Source organism: Cuculus canorus, chromosome 13 (assembly GCF_017976375.1).
Source record: "Cuculus canorus isolate bCucCan1 chromosome 13, bCucCan1.pri, whole genome shotgun sequence".
Classification (NCBI taxonomy): Eukaryota; Metazoa; Chordata; class Aves; order Cuculiformes; family Cuculidae; genus Cuculus; species Cuculus canorus.
The window spans coordinates 7,579,422-7,602,055 of NC_071413.1; the positions used below are offsets into that span (position 1 = coordinate 7,579,422).

At 38.6% G+C, this 22,634-nt stretch overlaps 1 protein-coding gene across 2 annotated transcripts in view; it reads left to right on the forward strand.

Moving 5' to 3' along the window:
• Positions 1-17,678, forward strand: part of KCNG4 (potassium voltage-gated channel modifier subfamily G member 4) — a 38,282-nt gene extending 20,604 nt beyond the window's left edge. For both annotated transcript variants that reach the window (XM_054078812.1, XM_054078813.1), the window contains 2 exons: positions 12,596-12,651; positions 16,205-17,678. In XM_054078812.1, the coding sequence (XP_053934787.1) occupies positions 12,596-12,651; positions 16,205-16,268 (120 nt within the window). In that variant the 3' untranslated portion in view covers positions 16,269-17,678. The remainder of the gene's footprint in view (positions 1-12,595; positions 12,652-16,204) is intronic.
• Positions 17,679-22,634: the final 4,956 nt, after the last annotated feature.

The following is a 22,634-nucleotide window of genomic DNA, read 5'->3' on the forward strand; positions in this document are numbered from 1 at the left end:
AATCGGAGAAACCCCCAATCTGAACCATCACCCAAACCTCTCCGGGGTCCTATACATGGTGATGCCACCTGTGTTTCTCTGGGAGTCTGTATTTCTTTACAGTTATTCCAGTTTCCTAGAAAAAAATCAATTGCACACTGCCACATTGCCGAGCACAGTTTGTTTCTGCCCCTCTGGTCTGCAGAGCCAAAGACAGTGCTTGCTCTCTGCTAGAAACATGTATCCTGATGCAAAATAGATGCATCTTTAAAAAGACCTTCCACCTCACTGACACAGTCTTCAGAAATAAAAGAATTAAGTAGTACAACTGATTTGCTTTTTCTAAGCTGCACAAACTGGGCTACAAAACTCTACCTCACCCAGCTTACTCATCAGACCTCTCTCTCACCAAATGCCACATTTTCAAGCATCTCAACCTCCTGCAAGAAGAAGTTTTCCACAACCAAGCAACAGCTTAAAATGCCTTTGAAGAATTCATCTGATCCAGGACTCCAGAATTCTATCCTACCAGAAGAAATACCTGTTTCTTATTAGCAAAAATGCCTAAATTCAAATGGTTCTTATTGTGATTAATAAATTTTATTCCAAGCTGTGATGTGCTGCTTTAAAGCTGATGGTTCAAAAAGCAACTATTTTTGCACCAACCTAATATAACAGATTAATGTCCAATGAGCTCTGTGATGTGGGTGTGTTGCGGACATCACATGCATCCAAATTCACAGCAACCCAAACCTTGTCTCAGTCAAGCATCTAAGCTTGTGTTTTGGAAGGACTTACACAATGTGAGAAAGCACTAAGACAGAGGTAAAAGAAAAACAAGAAATCACCAGTATTTAGCAGTGAAGTAAGTGCATATATACAATTATACACAATTTCAGCAGAATTGGGATCATAACATATTTCTGCTTCTGAATGACCCTCTCCCTATAGCCGAGTCTGGGCTGCATCAGCTTTTGCTTTCACAGAAAATGTCCTTTATGATTCATTGTGTTACTAGGGAGAGAAAAAAAATATGTTGAGAGGAACATTTAGTTCCCGTGTAACTCAACTGAGTAAAAAATTCAGAACAAGCAGTTACAATTAGCAGAAAGTGTTGTTGCCAAGATCGTATCGTTTCATAACCAGACTTAATTAAAAGAGCAGTTTAGGTGCCTGGCATCCACCTTCTCTTAGTTAAAGGCTTTTTCCCAGAATCTAAATCCTAGAAGCAGCAGAGGAACAGCACTCATTATCCAGAGGAAACCATGTTGTTCAGCCCTCACCAATACATCTCATCTCTCTTAGGTTCTAACTGCTACTCTGATACAGCAACAACTGTACTGTATAATGAAGGGACCCACAAAACTATCCACCATGCTGCTTTTTTGGGGGGAGTTTGATAGATATCCTGCTTTGAAAACCAGCTAAGGACACCAGAGAGTGACAGAACTGCATGAAATGCAATACAGGACCTTTCTAATTACTCGCCTGACTTGGAACCAAAACAGAGTGAATGCGTTTTTATCACCGACTAAATGTAAATTACCTCTGATGTTGAAATAGTACTGAGGGGCTAAGACCTTTGCTTTGACCTCTCATTTCTTCAAGGATTCTGCAGATTGTTTCAAATTCTCACTGTAGCTCTTGTACCTCCCGGCTATTCAGCTGTTTCTCCTCTTTGACTTTCATTAGTTCCTCTGGTAGAGGAGCATTACACAAGACATATATATTATTTCAGTAATGAACTCCCATATCTTCCTAGACTCAGTGTGTTATTATTTCAACCTATTCTTAGATGCCCGGAAATTTGGGTTTCATCTGCCTTTGGAAATCTGAATTTTGCATCCAGTCACTACTATTAATAATCTAATCAAAGGTTTTACCAGGTTTATTACTTAAGTCACAAATTCATTGGGGGGAATAGTACATTATTCTAGGAGTAAACTGCAAAAGAATTCACTAAATGCATTGCATATCCTATGCATAAATTAGAGCAGAACTATTTAGAACTCGTATGGGTCAATATTTCTGTTTTGAACAAACGCAGTATTCAATCGTTATTTTGAACAATTAAGCACATCTACTGATAAAAGTTACAGTCATCACGCCCCTTCTGATTTTATTCCTAATGAAAGAGTGTTTTCACTTTCTTTGTTCAGAAAATTTTAATACATTGCCATAATCTATAAATATTTATGAAAACCTAGAAGGTCACGGAAAGGAAAAGTACAGCACATTCCCTGATGGAGCATTAGAAAGTTTTTATTTCTACAAGTAATAAATTATTAGCTGCATGCTAAACTTACAGCTGGTAAAAGGATGATATAATACTCATGTTTCCTAAACAGAGTATGGTTCCTGCATGGTAAAGAGCTATACACTCTAGCACATTTTACTGAAACTACTAAATTCCTTCCTGTGAACTGTTTCATTCCATAGCAATGGCTTACCTAAGCTAAATGGAGCTTTTACCACTTCCCTGAGTTGTACCCATGGTATAATACCTAAATAAGCCCTAAGAAACAGTGCAAGGTTGTGAATATATCGGGTACTCAATATGCACACTACATTCTTTGGTGGTTTTAGACATGGGGCATTAAACCGGATTTTCTCAGAAGGCAAAGCACAAACTGAGCTGAATACTCTTCTCTCCTTACTGGACACCAGCATTAAGTTCAAACATGGTCTGCAGAACTCTCTGACTAGTTTGGGCAAATCAATTATTGCATACAAGCTGCAGACCTTGTTAGGAACTTTCAGTTTTTAATTTGCAATATTAGGATGAAATCTAATACTCTAGGTTATTCCAATTTTGTTTTTTTTTCTGGATGACTAAAATTATACTCACAAGGAAAAGCCAGAGAAAAGAAAGAACTAAGATGCTTCCCTTTCCTCCTTGCTCCTGTATTTACCATTTTACCCCCAACAGAAGCTAGTGCTCAAAAAGTTATTTTCCCCAAAGTTCAGTATTCCTGTAGTTCCCCTATGCCTGTATCTAATCTCCATGAAAATCTCCCACAGAGGGGAAAAAAAAAAAAACAAACCCAAAACTACTTCTCTGTGAGAGAGATCTGCATTCAGAATAGTACCAAGGAAACTCACATAAAAATTCCAGGTGTGGAGCATCAGCACCAAGTACAAGTGCTTACGGAGCACTCTAGTAAAATATTACAGTAGCTTCAGTGAGAAGGATAAAAATCCAGCCCAGATTTCATTGTTTCCATACTTCATTCCTGCCATAACTACACCAGTACTAAAAATCAAGTTTGTGTCCAAAAGCAAAGGAGTGTAGAAGACCCTTCAAGTGTTTCTTTTCTGAAAGACATAGTCTGTTATATCATCAGCAATAAGCACCATAACTAAGTAATGAAACAATCATCCTGAAACAACACTTTCAATTTTAAATCTTACATTAAAAGGTCTATTGCTTCATACCTGGCAATTGTGTTTAAAAAAAATCCTTTATGACTTAATGTATTAACACAGAACCCACACATGCATATAAGAAAGTCGTAAAGCCTTCCAAGATTTCCTGCTTGCCAGTTCTAGCGTTCAGCCAAATATTAGTCAGACAGTAACTATGAGTCAACAGGTTTTATCTCTGCCTCTTCAAAACAATTTTGTTACTTGAGCTTTCAATGAATTGTGACTATTCTCAGTAAGAGCAAATGGAGCGATACAGAATATTTCTTCTGCCTACAGTTAAAACAGGTGAGGTTTATTTTATATTGACCTTGCAAGGCAATGAAGCCTTCAATGCCTCTGTGAGAATCCAATGATTCACTTTATTGCAGACAAACAGCATGATCATTTGCTGATGTTCCACTATTTGTCTTTTACTACACATCCAAGTCCACAAGACCTCTCAGGCAGACAGGATGCAGACCAAGTACATTCCTAGTTCCACAGCTTATTTTGGTTTTGCCTGCCCCCTTTGGAACTTCACATCAGGAATTGTTCATTTCCTATATAAAAAGTGATCTTGCTAGGAATCATAACGAGAAAATCCTTTAAACTTAAGTGTAAACTGCAGCCAATTCATCAGACTGCATTCATGAACAGAGAAAACCAATAAAACAGAGAACATTCCTTTATGTCCTTCAATCAACAAGTCTTCTACTGTCCTTTAGGTGTCTTTCACTGTCTTTTAAGAAAATATCCATTAAAATATTCTAATTAAAATTTCACTAGCAAATCACTAATGTTGAAATATCTACACCAGAACAACAAAACAGGTATCATAAAACTTTATACCTTGAGGATCATCTTCTCCAAGTGACATATATTTCCATTAGCCTTTTGTTTTGCCTCACTATCCTGAAGCTTTTCTAACTGCCTACCTTCACACCACAAATTAGAGCTGTCCTACCTCCAAGAGATTTTTATAAAGTATTTCACAAAAATCATTTCAGCTCAAAGACAATAAATTCCAAGAAATTTCAAAGCTTCAGAGAGATGAAAGAGCTATGAGCTATTCACAATTAAAGAAAAAAGTTATTACACGGTTCAAAGGCTCATTAATAGACTCAGACGGCACAATTACTATGTGTTTTTACAGGATATTTTAGGAAAGAGGGTGAAACCATATAGGTTGAAACCAGTTCTACCTAGTTCCAGGTCTGAAACATAGGTTCATCTCTTGAAGGGTGGTTGCAATTAGTAGGATTTAGTACTGCCATTTCTAGAGCCGATAAAGACAATGTTATCAGCTCATTAAGGTGTAAGTGTACAAGCTTAAATGAATTAAACTTATTTCATACCGATTCAAAGATCCTCAGGGAAAATGAAGGTCAAACAGATTCATGGCATAAGTGATTCAGAAATTGTGAAATGTTTTCACAGAATTTAAAACTATATTTTGTCCACAGAATTTTGTATTTCTGAATAAAACTGCACCCAAGGGTCCATTCCTCAGAATTATTACACAAGTGGCATAAAACCCCAGAAATGCATTTCAAGAGCAAGAATATTAGAGGGAACACTACAGAGAATAAAACACAAATCAGTTTCAAATTATCTCCTAGAAGAGCAAAATACATCAGCAGCACAGGATAATAGGTGTGCTGGTCTTTAATCACTGTTGAAATAACAGCAAATTAAAGGCCCGTTTTGGCAGGTTGTTGGATAAGCTGCTAAGTGTTTCTGGCTCTCTGAAAATCTCGAGAGTTTGAATCTCTTAGTGTACTAAAAACGCTAAGAATTGCAGCTAAATATTATGATAAAGTAGCTAAATTTTGTACTTGACTGTAGTCTATTTCATTGCGGTAATAGAGATTCTGACTATTTTTAGAAAAGATCTCTCTTTCATACCTGCTTCTGTAGCTTGGGACACCAAAGAAGAAAAGAAAAGCAGCCTAGATATGGTGTAAATCAGTATTACTCTTAAAATCCATTGACTTAATCCAACTTACCAATTGAAAACAAGGCAGCAAGCACGTTGACATTGTTGCAACACGTTACTTCATTTTCTTCCTTCATCAAATGATTCTGAAACGTAAAAAAAAAGTCAATTAGAAAGCTGAACACAAAGATCAACCTTCCTTTTATCACTGTGATCAACATTTCAGGCTCCACAAGTTTTGTTGGACTGTCCTCCCTGCAACCTGTTGACAAGAATTGCAAACCCAAACCTAAGCCTTTATTTTTATTCTTCCCTATACTGCTACCGCTGTATGCTGTAGTTTTATATATAGATGGAACTCCCTAAAACCACCGACCACGCACTCTGAAATGGCTACATCAAATGCTCCCAAAATGGCACAGTCATAGCTGTTTGCTGGCTCAACTCTGGCTAAAAATCATCATTGAGGAATGCCAATATTTATTCAATTCTCCCATTTTATTCAGAGAGCAAGAACAACAAGCCAAGAAGTCTTGGAGCACCCTGAACATAAGACAGCAACAGCAGTTATTTCTCCTAACTGCTTTGCTGCTGAATAACCAAGCTTACATTAATTTTGGAAGTATTCTGCTTCCAAGGTATAGAGGGTAAGTCAAGTGGCTTCTAAGCTGAAGACTGCAAAGAGCTTAACCCTGCCAAAAATTTGCCTTGGGAACTGTACCACTGAACTGTATTTGCATGACTGGGTCTCACGAGATAGAAGCAAAGCAGACCTAGAGGAACAACTGCTAATAGAGGTTTTTCCTCAGGAAATCTGTGGGCTTGCCTATAAGAAATCACTCCAATTCCCACAGCTCACTTGTTGCCACAGACACAGCTTCCTCCTTCTTTCTTTCCACTCATGTCTTCTGCGCTACATGGGGGCAACTCATTTTTTATTCATAGGCTTTAGGAGGATCAGTAAATACACTGTGCCGTGGCAGACAGTTTTTAAGCTAACATCCTCCCAGCTGTGACCCCGCAGTTTCACATCTGAGGAGTTAAGTGTATCTTTGTAACACTGCATTGGCCTCTCTCACAATGCAGCCACTCGGCGTACTCTCACTGACTAAAGAAAATTATTGAAGAAGCATCTTAACAACACGTGCCAAATGAGTGTAGCCGATTGTGCAGGAACACTGCTTTGGTGTTGAGCCATTATTAAGACAGTGTTCAGGATTTTCTCCCACTCTTCCAGCCCATCAAGGAAATAGAGCACACATGGACAGATGATGTGCTCACCTTTTAGGGGCTGCATCCCTTCTCTGTTCCAGCCAGATCTGAGCCCAAGACTAAGGGCCAAATGGGACCCCTACACCACGCTAGTCCCCTTCTTATTTAAGATCTTCTGTATTTTGTTACTGCTTTCATTCAAACACTGTATTATCACAAGGCAGCTTCAAGATAACACTTCTAATGCTGTTGTACTAATTATAAAACTAAGCTGAAAAAAAGGAAAAGGCTCCAGTGATACAGCTGGTTTTGTCCCTGGGACCTTCAGTCTCTTCGTGACCTACCAAATCAGTGTTCACTTAACCTGAAACTGGTGGCTCACGGAGATGTCTCCAGCCTATGAAATCCCATAGCAGACCATGACTCAGAATGACGCTTTCCAAGTCAAAACTGAAGTTCATTTATAATAGTGACAACTTTCACTATACAAACACAATTCAGCATGACTAAGTCTCTCCTCTGCTTCAAAAATCTGATCGTTAAGACTCCACCTCAAAAGCACTTTGCAAAGGCTCTGCATTGAATCCTGATCTCCCCTGGATGCTCTCCCAGAGGTCCCCACACCTTCTGTCTGACAGCCATCTAGTGGTACCTGCACTGCTTAGCAAGGTAAAAAAGCCACAGTGCTCACACAGATGGGCCCTCTCCCCTTAAAACTATAAGCTGCTCTAGGAGAATGGCATATATACTCACTACTTATGCAATTGTATATCTTTGCCATTACCCCATAAAAAACTACTATGTATTTCTATACATCAGACATCACAACACTGTGGCTGTAAACTTCCTGGTTGCCAACCGTACTCTGACGCATCCTGCCTCTGAGGTGAGACAATACAGTGTCTAACAGGGATAGTACAGCTTCTTCCTTCAAAGAATTGTTGGTGCAAGACTTCCCTCCTTCCCACAGCCAGGTCTCTCTTGTTCTCTTGGGGGAGTAAAGCATGGGTGTTCTTGCCTTCTTCCTGCACCACTACCCAACGGATGATTGCTCCACAACATATACAGTGGTATACAATATTTCAAACACAGGCACAAACACAGAAGATGTTTTTCTAGCCGCTCTCCAAGTCTTGTCAAAATGCTGTCATCATGAAATGCCCACACAAGCAATTCTTGTGGCTGCCTTTAGCTGCTGCATGCTCCTCCTCAATGTCCCCCTTAACCCTCACCCGTTTTTAAGGATGCATCTTGTGTGACTCAAAGGTTGTCAGAATCCTGCAAACAAAAGTTCCTTTCTACAGTAATTTCCAGTTGACTCAAAGGACTTCCTGCCCACTGCAACAAATACAGCCTTTTCTCGGTTCTTCTTCAGCTACCAATAGCATCCTTTTGTACTTTAAATGCTGGGATTTACACCACCTGTCCCAAATCACCTAGAGATCATCATGCTTTTCTCTTCACATATCTCCTCCTGTGGACTCCTTTCACTTGAGCCTTGGTATGCAGCGTTCCCTACTAGATATTTGCATGACAAAGTAACTGAAGCCCATATAATGCTTAGCACATTTATAGACTCAGCAGACCATTGGACTCATTCCTAACTATAGATATCATTCACTAGGTTCTTCATTGCCTCGAAGTTCTAAGAGCTGTGAAATTAACAGTAAAGTATCTTGGGTGGCTTAGCATGAAGGCAGGAAAATTGCAAATTAACATTAAGTTTTATTCAGGCTTACCAAGAGGGCTAGAATGTATTTTTGTATTAAAGGGAGAAGAAAAAGAAAAAAAAAGATTTAAAAAAATCAGCACAAGTATTCAGAGTCAGGTATGATTATTCCATATATTAGAAGCAACCCAAACAACTGCTTCCAAGTGTTTGCTTTTAGCTGAATACACTGAGGTTAATTCACAGTTTATACACATTGACACAGTTCAGAGGAACACCTCATTGCTAGAAGCACAATTTGACTCCACAACACAGTAACTGGTGAAACTACTGCCCCAGTGGAATCAGGCAAATTACTCAGTCCAGGGTTTCTACTGGAAAGAAATGTTGTAAGCAAGATTTGAAGGAACACAAGTTCTGGTCAGCTCTAAAGACAAGGCTATTTGCAGATCTCAGCATGTTGGACTTCAAACTTGCTTTTCCTCTGCCTTCAACACATTAAAGCCCTAATGTTTTTCCAATAATATAAGACCATTTACCTGGTGTGCAATAATGTAATCTTATACACAGATATCAAATAGTGTTTTATTACAAAGCTGTGCAAGTTTAGGTGCTGGGCACTACTCCACAAAGTTAGCACACCTTGCTAAAGTTACACACTGTATTTACCCTATTCTTCACTTATAAAACTCTGCCCACAATTCCATCTGATTTAATTGGCTATTTTATTACTTAATGCTTTATGTCTTATTGGCTAACACAACCCTCACTTACTAGTCAAATTAGCTGTGCGTGCCCTCTGGTTGTCCAAGTTTGGGGGCTTTATTAGGTTGGTGGTCCATGAGGCAGGGGTCCATTCCCCATACCACCTTTAACTTCCTCCTGGTTTCTATAGATTTTTAATGACTTCATGCTTCTTTGACAATTATATGGCCTTCAGCACCTTCTGAGTGCCTTTTTATCCATCTTCTAACTCTTCTTCAAGGTCACAGTAACTAACAAGGCCTGCAGAGCAATCCGGCTTACACAATAAATCTGTTGTCAATGGTCCTCCTTAGAAGATTCAGGCTGCATACAAAGGAAGCTTAAACACTTTTTTATTACAAATCATTAGCAGATGCTAACCTGACTTAGAGGGAATGAGGCTTTGCATGGGCCCTTATAGCAAGGATGAATATCACTAACTTAATTAAACTCTTCAGCCTGTCTCAGCAGAGAGGCCTTGTAGAGAATTTGTATGCAATTTTTTTTCCTCCAGCACTCACAAAGGATATACTGAAACCCTACAACCAATAAGTACAGCAAGAGAAAGTCGATCTAACTTTAGAAGATTGACAGAGAAACCCCCCCTTATCTCCTCCAGCCTCAATTCTCTATTAAAAAAAGAAGATTCCTTTCTTACCACCTGCCAGCAAACTGACCACCCAACCCCAGCTCTTTGAACTCTGCGCTGTTCCTAGCATTTTATAATGATGGCCAGCTGTTCTTCATCCCCAGCCTGATTAATTAACACAGAGATGTTTCTTCACGTGCTGTGTGTCTCAGCAAATTCCTGCAAGCAACCAAAAGCAAAGAAAAGGAAAGGTTTTACGTGGCAATCATCCAAACATGTATCTTTATGTGGAATATCATATCCTTAGGGAGAAAAAAAATGACACAATAAATTTCCTAGGACATGGTGCAGCAAAAGAATGCTGTGTTAGGCACTCTCTGAGAAATTCCCTTTTAGCTATTTTACCTATTAAGAAAAGCAGCAGGCTTTGTCATAGACTTTCTACTGGCTTCTTTCACAGTCCAGAGACACCAAGCACAGAGAAGTCTCGGTACCAACCCTCCTTCACAGCAGATTGACACTGAAAGAAGCAAATATTCTTGATTACTGATGTGCACCTTTCCAGAATGGAAGCTCCAACGAATAGCTGAAAAGCTACTTGAGAGCGGCTGGTGAAACAAATTACTTCTTTTTTTTTTAATCTACCAGAGCGAGTCAACCAAATTACAGAGGTATTAAAACACAGGCTAGTATTTTGTAATTTACAAATGCAAATAAAATGCGTGCAAGTACACATAAAGGTAAACAAATCACTCCTTATCCCTCTGAAACTTGAAAAGGTGGGTGGGAAGAAAACACAACAAAATTAATTGGTCTTCAGACCTCAGTCTTTCCTCTGCAGTTGAAATAAGGCACAAACAAGTCAGATTAAAGAATCTAACCACAAAACCAAAAAAGAATTCAAGATAGTCATGTAAGAGCAACAGGAAGATAGGGAATATTGAAAATGAACTCAAATCTTTATACTGGCAAAAGATTAAATGCTTCATTTAAAAGATTTAAATTCCTTCATCATGTTTTTATATGACATTAAATGTATTCAATCTATCACTGCCATATTTTTCACAATGTCTTGTTTTTACACCAAGTAGTCATATCTAATGTTATTTGAAGTACAGCATAAATATATAGTTAAATATATTAAATAAATTGTTAAAACAATTATTCTTGAATACAGAGGTTATTACTGTACTATGTTATAATGTACCTACAAATGTGGTTCCATCGAGCTGGAAAAACCCAAACCCTTGACTTTGGTCATCCAGTCTGGCCTCCAGACTTTTCCTTCACATTAAGCCACTGAAATGACTGAATATAAGTCTGACAGAGGGTTACTCATTGCTAATTGTCTGTAGGTCCAGTGACGTTGTATACTGAGTGTATTACCTGTAGAGAGAATTAAGGTGTCTACTCAAAAGAGTTCACAGTTGACGCAAAAGGTAAAGGAGGGAGAGTGATTTATTATTAACATTTTCCAGGTGTCTTAGTGGTTCCACATTTTTATGTTCTTAGTGGTTCTACATTTAATGTTCTTATTTTCAGCCATCTCTATTAAAACACCTCAGAAGGATATGCTCGTAAAAGAGTCAGTGGGCAGATCTGAAGGAGGAAAATTACAAAGAAGAAAATGAAGCACAATGGGCAAGAGTAAGAAGGCAAGTGCATGCACAGGGAACTCGGCTGGAACATGTACAGTGCTGGAGAGCTGTCTCACTGCCACCGAAGTACATTTTGAAATCTGGGTTTAATATTAGTCCTAAAGCTTGTGATTCACCAGGCCTCACTGATTTTCGCTGTCCTAGACTTGTCTGTGCAGTACTGTCAAGCCTGTATTTTGCGTGCCGTGTCCCCACCAATAAAAAGGTGACCATTTCCCCGCCCAGATGGCAGCACTGAATACACAGTAAAGTTAACAGTAGAAGCAGTATGTTCATTAGTATTATTTAACAAGTAGATTTTCCCTATTTTCAAGAACAATGAAAAATTATTATTACCTGATTGACAACACGTGAAGATTCAAATTCCAGGAGAGTACTATATGAGACTTTCACCAGTTCCGGCCAAAACCCATAGCTGACACTTGGCATAAAGTTACAAACCTCAATGTTGACTCAATTCTCTACTTCTCTGCCTCTTGCATACTAATGCACTGAAAAAATCCCTCAGCTGTTTACATATCGCTTCCTACACGTGGAGCAGCACAGCAGGTCCACGAAGAGTAGATTGAAGTGTACATCTTAGTCTGAGCAGATATTTTGCTGGTAGTTTTTAAACTTATTTCAAGTCATCTTTTTGCCAGCTTGTATGATTGCTGCTGTGGAAAATGAAAACTTAGGAAGATTTTTTTATAAAGAAAATGAACAGAAAGTGCTAGATTAAAAATATATATCTTTTGAATGAGCATGGGATTGCAGATAAGTCTTTAAGAGAAACTGCTGATATGGCATTTCTGTCTTGAACTGTCCTGGTTTCAAAAAGAAAAAATTTCCTTGTATCAACAAAAAACAGTAACCACATTTGCAGATTTTTTCTATTTATAGATTTTTCATTTTTATCAAACAGCTGTTTTTCTTCCCAAGACAATTAAGCTTGTTGATTTATGTGAAGCTAGATCATATCTTTAGACATAAATACCACCTGTAATTAACATGTTTTCTTCTTTTACTTGTTTACTGATGAAGTGGAAAGGTGGACCTTTGTTCTGCTCTGGGAGAATATAAAATTAAACTCAGTACCAATTGACCTTCTCTGATAAGGATGCCTGAAATAACTGAGAGTCCTGTGATTAGAAGGTCCATTAAAAAGAAAAAAAACATTGAGAAGATAATAAAAATCACATTTCTTTTTTTTCTGTAACAGCAGAAATTGTAACCTAAGCTTACAGCAGGCTGCAGTAGAACACGAATTGTTTCTTAGGCTGAATTATCACTACACGTTTCATAAGGATTAACTAGTATGCTGTTATTAGAGTAGTCAGCGATTCGGTATGCCAGAAGATTGGAAGATTAAACAAAAGCTAATCTCTAGAAAAGTAGGACAAAATCCTTTGTTTCTTTTTCAGGAAAAAGAATTCACAGCTTGCAGGTTCTCAAAAGCTGGCTTCCCCTTGCTGTCTCGGTAAGATGAAGTTTTTCTCACAGCAATGCTTTTCATTCCACCTCTCCCAGAGGAATGCAGTTTCCAACAGCTGTGTATTATAGAACATTAGGGATCAGGAGGAACGAGTGCTGCTGGGAGTTTAGCACTCAGCTCATGCAAAAAATTACGGAAATGTTCTAAAATGGCCTTTGAAGTGTCCAATTATCTTCAGTAGCTCTGGAAAACATTTAGCATCACGCTATAACACAGAGAAAACGCCACATATTAAGCAGATCTCTTGCATACTTCTACTAAATATTCTCTTGCACTGGAAGACCCTCCCATCCAAGTGTGGGAGATTGTGGGGAATGGTAGCAGCACAAATATTGCAGGACCTAGGAGGATTTATCCAGGGGAGAGTGAAGCTTTAAAACATTTGCAATTCATACTTGCGTGATCTCAACTTTCCTTGAGGCTCCCTCTGCAGTCATGTTCTGCTGAGAGTCCCAATTAAACAGATGCAGCAGCTAAAATTAGTTATCTTAAAAGCCATGCATTGGATCACGCCTCTCCTTGGGATCAAAGGCACCTCAGTGGGAGTAACTCTCTGACAGCTGGAAAGAGAGCTTTCACCTAGAAAGCTCCTACTCGTATGCTCCAGGCCCAGATCCTTCCCTTGGCACGGTCTGCACCCAGCAGTTGGCGGTGGGCACTTTTTGCCTTCAAGGAAGTTGTGACATGGGTGCAGTGATCTGCTAAGAAATTGGAAGCAGCAGGACTGGGGCCTTGGATCTGCACGGTACAACTCCTTCAGCTGGACCATGTAAGAACCAAGTTTGCCTTTCTGAATTAATTAATTTTAATATTTCTTGTCAGTCTTGCAGCACACAACTGTCTATCCTTTCAGACTGAAACTCAGTGTAGATTGAGAAGCCATAGATAGCGGCAATCCACAGGAGAAAAATATTAAGACTGTTTATCGGAAATGAAGTACATAAAATATCCATCTCAATGGCGTTAGTCAAATTACAACAAGCTTAAAAGTCCTTCTTTCTTTTATCTCTATTTTTCTTTGCTCTCCATCTTGTGTGTATCCCACTTATGGTACTCGATTTCATGTTGCCTTAGTACCTCTTCTCAAGAAATGTGAATCAAACCAGTGTTTGGTGAACCCATGGGAGGCCTCTTACTGATTCATAGTTTCGGTGAGGTCCATGTGTTGAGATTCATTGCATAAGCAAGCGACAGTGTGAGCCAGCTCTGAGCTCAGGATACTCCAGGCTATAGGCTAGTATGGAATGTCTATTAATCAGATCACATATTCACTTACTAGCTTGTTCTGTTCCCACAAGTTCCTCTCTCCAGTCCCTTAAAATTGGAGTAACCATTCCTCAATAATGAATAAAGTTTCTAGAGTTTCAGATCTCACAATAAAAAATTAACTGTTATCAGTGTTACAACATCCAGCATCTGCTGTAAGTCACTCATGGCTAGTTGTCAGCTCCTCTGCGGCTCCCTAGTGATTCTCTTAGAGAGGGAGATGCAAGGACGAATTATATTCGATCCACAGTGAGATGATTTAGCTCACACTGGCAGGCAGATCTGGCAAATGTTTCTCCTGAGTGACATTTTTGAAGGATATTACTGCAATGACACTTGCCAGAGCATCTGTAAAAGAGTAAGGGATGAGCACATTTATGCCTGTGTTCTGCACAGGCCAGCTGAAGAAAAAGTTGTAAGGAAGAACTTAGTAGATGTTAACTGTCCACAAACAGCCATTTCAGAGAATTAATAGCTCCTGTGGCGTGAATAAAATGGCAGAGTTGGGGTTTTTTCCTCACTAGAAAATAACTTTCCTAACAGACCCAAAATCAGAACATTTTACATTCATCATTCTAACTTCAGTGAATGTTCCACTGTGAAATCAAAGGTAAAAACAGCATCGTTTCCAGGATGTTTTGGCCAAAATGCACCTGTACATATTTGACAGACAGGGCCTGGAGTCCTTCCATGCACAGCATACCTTGGAAACCACACAGTCAGAAATTTTTATTCACATTCACAGGTATGTATTCCCAAAATACTGTATTTGCAAAATCCATCATGTTCTTAGCTGATGTAAACCAGCATAACTCCACTGAAATAAATAAACGCAACTTCTAAAAGATTCAGCTAATAATTCCTTAAATGAACTGTATGCAGTTGTCTCTCCGCAGTTCATTTCTAAGGGACAAGAAAGATAACACAATGCTGTCTCATTCTAAACAGGCAACAAAATGAACCCTAAGGACCTATCAAAATTATTAAACACTGATGATTTACATCTCAGCAGCTGATCTCATGCTGTGAGTCAGGTACAGTTATCTGCCTGCTCAGTTACTTAAATTTGCGTTGAATAATCATTTTGGTTGACACTAGTTTTATCGTATTTTATTATTCTAGGCTCACCATTCACTTGAAGAAAGAAGGTGAAAAATTCGCTGTTAATGTGACGACTTATGGAGTGATGTTACAAAGTGTTTTGTTAACTAAACACACATCAAGACTTGGAGTTATGTTGGTAATTCTTGGTTTTCCTCAGAGAGCTGAAAGTCAAAAGAATGTAGAATCTGGAGACTTTTATGATCTTTTTACTACACAAAAATTAGACATGAAAAATCATTTTCTACATACTGATTTACAGTTCCCTGAAGATTCAGGCTTGAAAATAGGGATAATTCTTAAAGTGTCCTTCAGAAGCATACCAATTGCTCTGTCTCAAATCACCTTGCTTCCCCACACATTCACAGTCTTTTGTAAACCAGCTCTTTTACTCTGAACACATTGCTGATTTGTAATTTACTTTCATATCTCAATACAGTTAAACACCATAAGAAGTTCTAGTAAATGGTTGGGATCTCAAAACATACAATAGACAGCTATCCATCAGGAATGCCTAAGCACAGCCTGGAGAATAGAAAAATATAATAAGCAAAGCCAGTAACATCCTTCGCCCAAAAACCAAACATAATCTTATACGATTGGTAGCTGTTGGAGTAGATCTGACCAGTGAGAGAAATCCCACCAATATACCATATCCATGTGGAAGGAAGAGGTAAAGTTAGAGGATGCCTCGCCCAGTGCTCCTATTTCGCTAGGTAATTGGGGTCCCAAATTATCACCATTTCCACTAATATCTTCTGTCCCTGGTTTTAGAAAGGCTGAACTACTGTTTATGACTGTTACTCAGGGTGAGGACTCAGGATGAAAGGGCATCAGAAATCAAGAAACGACTTTTATTCTTTGTCAGAAGTCCTAACAACAGGGTTATTCTGTACTCAGTCTACTAAGCAGACATAGAAAGAATTATGATTCCCTAATTGTGAATGACTGATTACTCTCCTTGATTTCTAATTTTGCCTGAGTAAATATTTCAGGTTCTGGTCTCGAGGTTGTAAAATAAATCATAAATTAATTATACCTTGCCAGCGTTTCAGAGGAAAAAAGTGCATGAATTTATTATTTCCGATAAGCAGTCTTAGAATAACATAAGCATAAAGTTTACCAGCAAGACAAACAAATTAACTTCTGTTATCCATGCATTTCATTCCAGATTAGAATGCCTGAACTCAGAATTTAAGATGGATCTACTTCATTCTGGAAGAAAAGCGGGGTAGTGCTTATAGACATAAGCATCATGCAGCAAGACAAGCATTTGTACATTTGGGAGGCAGCTAGTTTCAAGTTATCAAATACATCAAGCCAAACAGCGTGCGCTGAAGCATTATATCTGCTGTCAATGGATATAAATGGCTTTATTTTACATAATGAAAGTGCAATTTGTAAAGCCAATGTCTGGAACTCAAGACAGTGAATTTATCTTGTAAGCTACCTCATTTTTGGCTGTGAAGCTAAAAACCAAACTGGAGAGGATGGACGTCAAAGGCTGAGATCCACTCAAATTCCAGAGCAAGAACGCCACAACAGATTAGACCTCAACTGTGTGACAGAAGAGAAAAACGCTTAATGGTGTGTGATAATTCGGCACGTTTGTAGCTGGGAGTGTTACTTCAATGTAACCTCATCACTGTCTAGCTGCACAGATGCCTGCCTCTTTCTTTCCTTTCCTTTTCTTTTCTTAGACACACAGGCAGTAACTCTGTCCTCCAGTGCATAAATAGGATTTAGTCTCAGTCAGCATGCAGAAGCAGAGAAATACCATTTGGAAAGGCTGAATTATCTCAAACACTTTTGAATTACCCAAGCAAAAGCATGAAGACTTGATCTTAAATTCATCCTCAGATGCAAGAGGCAGGCACTTCTCCTGGACACATTCCTACCTACCCTGTCACTAGAAAAACTGGACCTTGTTCAACAGCTATTGCAGATAATAATCTAGCTATTTGAATTAATACGTACTCACTCAGCCAGAACAGGCTTGGCAGTAATCATGACCTAGACCCATAATAGCACTTAATGTCACCAGTCATCTAAATTTACTGTGAGAAATGGAATACTTCAGTAGATCCCTAATGATTTCTATTACGAAAGTATAAAAGACAGAGATTTAAAAAACCTAAATCACATATCTTAATGCTGTTTGAATGATAATAGTTCTGCTGCCTCTTTGCCTGGCAGGCAGCGTGAGTAGCACAGAGTAGAACACAGCAAGCTCTCACTACATTTATTTTCTCTAACCCATTTTAATCAAGCAACGGTTAATCTGGGAGACATTCACATTACATCTGGTGCAGTATCAGAAAGCAAAGAGGACTGTAGCTTGATGAAGTTGGAATCCACGCTTGCTCTGGACAGCAGGTAGTCTTTTAACATGGATTACTTTCAGCTTTTTAGTCTTTCAAATTTTGTTCTCTTTTGAGTTCTGACTTATCGAACAATATCTTTTTAGTAATGGAAACTAATTTTAACCACTCTGCTTCCTAATCTCATTGCAATTGTAGCATTTAAGAATAAAAGGGTCTCAAATTACATTAAACCCTTGGAGACACGCTCCGGGAAATGCTGTTTTAAGCACCAGATAGCAACCTGAAGCATAAATTTGGAACAATGGACTGTACTAACATGGATAAGGGAAAGAGAGTTAACTTCAAATTAACTGATTTTAAAAGACACTCAGCTGTAGCCTTCCCATAATCACCACACACTCTTGAAGAATTAAGCTCAGTTAAAGCATGTAATCTACCTAGTGTGATTCCTGATGTACGTTATTCCTTGCTTATTTCAAAGACATGGGATTATTAGAGCAGCTCTGTGAGATTTTTGTTATCTACTACTGATGCTAAAAACTAGAGGTATGGATCCAACATGTTTCACAAACACAAAAGACTGCATTTCGCAGTTAATGCAAGGCAGGGGCACACAGGCATGATCATCGTGGGAGAGAAGGTGAACTCTAGTCCCTGTGTTTGATAGAACCTACCAGAAGACATCACCTGGTGCGGGCTGGATCAAGAATATCATGGTGATCATGACAACAGATCTTGCTCTGCACTGGCTCAACTGAAATGCCCTGGAAGGGAGATAGAAGTTCCGGAAAAGCTTGATCCCTCAAAAACATAGGATTGAAATATACTCAAAGCTCTAAAGCTCAAGCCTAATCTCTGCTATATGAATATCTAAATTCAGACATAAAATAATGTGTCTGGCCAAATCCAGTTATTTGGTGAAAACACTCCAGAGTTTTGGCTTAGGCTGTATCCAATTTGAAAATACATATATTTAAAATAACCTTTCACAAAAAGTGCTCTGGTGAAGACTGTAAATTTCAGAGCGCTAACAATGAAGTAGCAATTTTCCTCATTTAAACCATAAATAGAATTGCTCAGGTGGTGGTCTGACTGCTACAGTCATTCTGCATTAGAAAACTGCTATGATTCACTATGGATATCTATTAGATTAATCAAAAGTCCTATAGAATGTTATCTACACTGATTTAAAGCCAAGTGGCGATTGACATTGGAATGGATTTAACCAGAGGTTAACATTAATGAAAAATAAAGGTAAATGACATGGCATTTGAATGGACAGCAATGCCAGGAAATAAAACTATCATACATGAAAAGAAATTTTAGAAAAAAATCTTGCATTAAAAAGCTATTGAATATTCGAGGATATTAAAACAAGATTTCATGTATCTAAGCCACTGCTAGCTAATGTAATTTTGTAGAAAAGCCACGGTGAACTGAAAGAGTTCATATAGTGGTCAATGGAAGATTAAAATAATGAAATTTTGACCCCGCAAGATATTTTAAAGCATATGATTGAGATAAGGCAATCCCATTATCTGGTTGATCATCTGATATTATTGCAGAAAGTAGCTAAGAACATTTAAGGGAGTGGATTAGATGCTGTGAATAAGGACCTCCATGGCTATGAAAAAAGGCCAGAGTGTGGAAATCCATCCCTTAGGCTTTGCAGTAAGCCAGAATGCTGAAAATAACATAGCTGGAGTGATGCTGAAACTCTCACATGCATGGAAGGATGGGAAATAGCTGAAGATCCCTTATGATTTCTTAAGATTTTATAAAAGCATTGGAACCCATGAGGATGAGGATATCTTTCTAGCAATAACCACCAATAAAAGCATGTAGAATAAATAATTAATGATAGATCATCCTATAAGCAATCAGGCATTCAGAAACAGTCTGGTGACCAAAAGACCAGATGAATCTGAAGCTCATGACACTCAGCACAAATTTTGCTCTTCAATGAAGGCTCCTTCTACAGAATCTCCCATTAAAGGGAAAAGCTTTGTCCCAAACTGATGACTTTATTGCTATTGAAAGCCATCTTTCAGTAACAAGAAAGAGTTTTTGCAACAGGTTTCTGGTTCACAAGTCAGGCTACTCAAAGCCTAGATAAAAATGACTTCTCTGCTAATTCCTCCATTACACTCAATATTTATAAGAGAAAACACAACCACGATTCAAATACTGATAAAAAGGATTCTCCTGACAATCACCAGAACTATCTATGCTATTTTGAAAGAGAAAGTTTGGGACATCCTTCTTGTTTTTCTTGCTTCGTTAGTAAAGCACCAATGTTAACTCTATTCCAGTCACTTATCTTTGTAATTCAGATAAGACTAAATCACCTCATTTACACATTGATAAAATATCTTCCTTTTCAATGAGCACCGCAAAGTCTGCAGCAAGCAGCATTGATCATTCTATTATCACTCTGTTATGTTTAATTTCCTTTTCATCTTTCAAGTCAAACTCCATTTCAGACTACATCAATACTGGTGGCAACACACTGATTGATTACCCTTGCCTTTGGCAGGCATGCACGCTGCAGGTAAGTTGTAAGATTGCTTTTGTGTGACCCCAGCACAACTGAGATTTCCTAAACTATTCAAAGAATCAAATTAACAAGTGCATTGCGGTCTCTAAGCGCTCTGATATGACTTTGTAACAAGCAATTAACTGGTGTAGCCAGACAGCTTGACAAAGCGCTAAAAGCCTCTAGGAGGACTCTGCTGCAAGCACAAACCAGCTTCAACATCCACCTGGGCAGCTCCTTGGCTCAGTTCTGCCCCTGAGAGTAACAGGCAGGGCTTGGGTGATGTCACCCATTCCTGGTCAGCCAAAGGAGGCAGCATGACTGCAGTATGGAAAAGCAGGGACAGTCATCCAGTATTCTCCACTCAATAAATGAAGGCAGATCACCAGTACTACCCTCGCTCATAGCCCAGCCAAAGGGTCCTATTATCCTATGGCCCCAGAAATTAAATTACTTAACACAGTGGACATCAGGATTATAAGAAACGCCAAGTAAAAAGAAACATCTCATCAGTCCATCTTTTCTGACACCAGAAAACCCTTTGAACCTTTAGCATTTCCAAACACACCCAGGGTGTTATCAGTAACTTGATTTCATAGTTTACCAATACCATATCTTGTAAACTGTCCTACATAGCAGCAGTCCAAGAGATATGCAGCTGCAAGGAGAACAGAAACTGAACAGCAGGGCAGAAGCACAATCCTCTTGTTGTGTTGTGAAGCTTTTGTCCCCTTACATTTAGGTGTTCTGGCTATAGCTGAAAGCAGTGGAAGTGTACTTCCCACAGCAGGACAGGTATTGCTTGCTGCCTTCAAACCTGCAAGCCAGGGGCAAATAAAGTAAACAGCTCTATTCTGAAGTCACTTGACTCAGACAACAGTACTCCATTAGTTCCTTGCCACCAGAGCAGAACCCTTATTTGAAAACTGTAATGAAGAAGTAAGTCATATTTCATTGCCAAGATTTTATTTTTTTACATTTTTAGAAGATTTTAACCAATTTCCTTAAGACATCAGGATTGTGGTGTCCCTTAGATTAGTATGTGTAAAACCACAATGCTCTAATTGCTAACATTACTTCATTCATCATTTACCACCCTAAGCGCATCTCTTCAGTGCCCGCCTTTACTTTATCTGGCCTATCTCCATACTATATGCACAAGTTATGAAATTATTCGAAAAAATTAATTAACATAAGTTCACTTGAGGAGACCTCATTGCTGTATGATGAATGTAGACAGAACAGCATTGACATAACCTGAAACTAAGATACAAACTCATGAGGTGTAGTAGCATAAAAGGTTAGCTGGATCTTTAAATGTATGTTTGGGGGACATAAGAAGTAGGAAGAAGAAACTTATTCTACAGCACAGCTGAGGCAGAGACTGGAAGACTGTGTGCAGTTCTGGTAGGCACGTTTTTGATATTTTATATATATATATCTCTTGAAGCCACACATTGTGTATATATATATATATTATAACCACGTATTGTTTTGATATTATATATATAGCCACGATATTGAAAAACCATGAAATGATGGATGAGCTGTGTCTGGTACCCAGGATTCTGCCTGACTGTTGCATGGCAACAAGGGGAGCTTGCTTTGGCCCAGCTCTTGTTCTCACAGGAGTGACTTTAAAGGGAACAGACCTGCCAGCTGCAATCTTTCCTACAAAGCTTCCTCCATCATCTGACCTAGTATCTGGATTGTCACAGTCAGGCTCAGGAAAATGGTGAAAAGTTTCCATTCCTCCAGCAGATAAAGAGAAGGGGCCCCAAAAAGAGGCAGTCTAGGAATGTTACACTGATACAAGATATAGCCTTTAATTAAAGCTGTGTTTTTCCTTTGAAGCACAATGCACTTGAAGAAGTACTTATTTTTCACTGGTGGCATTTCTAGTTGGTCTGTGATAACTATTTTCTATATTATTTCTACTGAAGACAGTTCAAGCTTTACTTGAGGAAGAGAAGGGACTAAAACAAATGATATTTTTTTCCCCCAGTATTAGAATGAAAAAAAAATCCAACCTCCTTTGTGTTATCACCTTTTGTGTGTGGTAGAACACACATGATGCATCATGCCACATTTACAACTTGAGGAAATTTAAATCTCAAAGCTTGAGTTTTACAGTACCATTTTGACATTTTTTAAACACACAGTCTTCCTTTCCTGCAGCAGGGGCAACAGGGTCTTTCCTTCACTTTATTAATGCCTCGAGAGTGCTAAGGACTGACTGGGAGAAGATGATTACATTATCACAAGCACTATTCCTGAAAGAGATAAGTCTCGGAGAGTTTGTTTACATCAGATGTAGTGATTGAATTTCACTTGACATGTCACAAGCATCCAGTCTGTTGGCCACAGAATGAAGTGAATAATTTAGCAGGGAACTGCTGTATGCCAAGCAAACAGGTTGTAAAACAGTTCTGCATAAAATCTGGAGAACCAGCTGTCTAGATCTGAGGCACAGAATAGTATTTATTGCTTATGCATCATGCTGAATTGCTAACAACATGGCTTAAAATTAGGAAAAGGATGATGAACATGGAGGAATTTTTATGTCGTCCATCCTCAAAAACTCTTTTAGCACATGGACAATTGCAAAGAACTGCAGACATTACTCTTAAGGTTCCTAACATTTAAAGAATAGCGTATACTAAAGCAGAAATATTCATGTGGTAAACAGGAACATCACAGTCTACCTACAACAGATGAAACTACTGCAGATTTTTATGTGA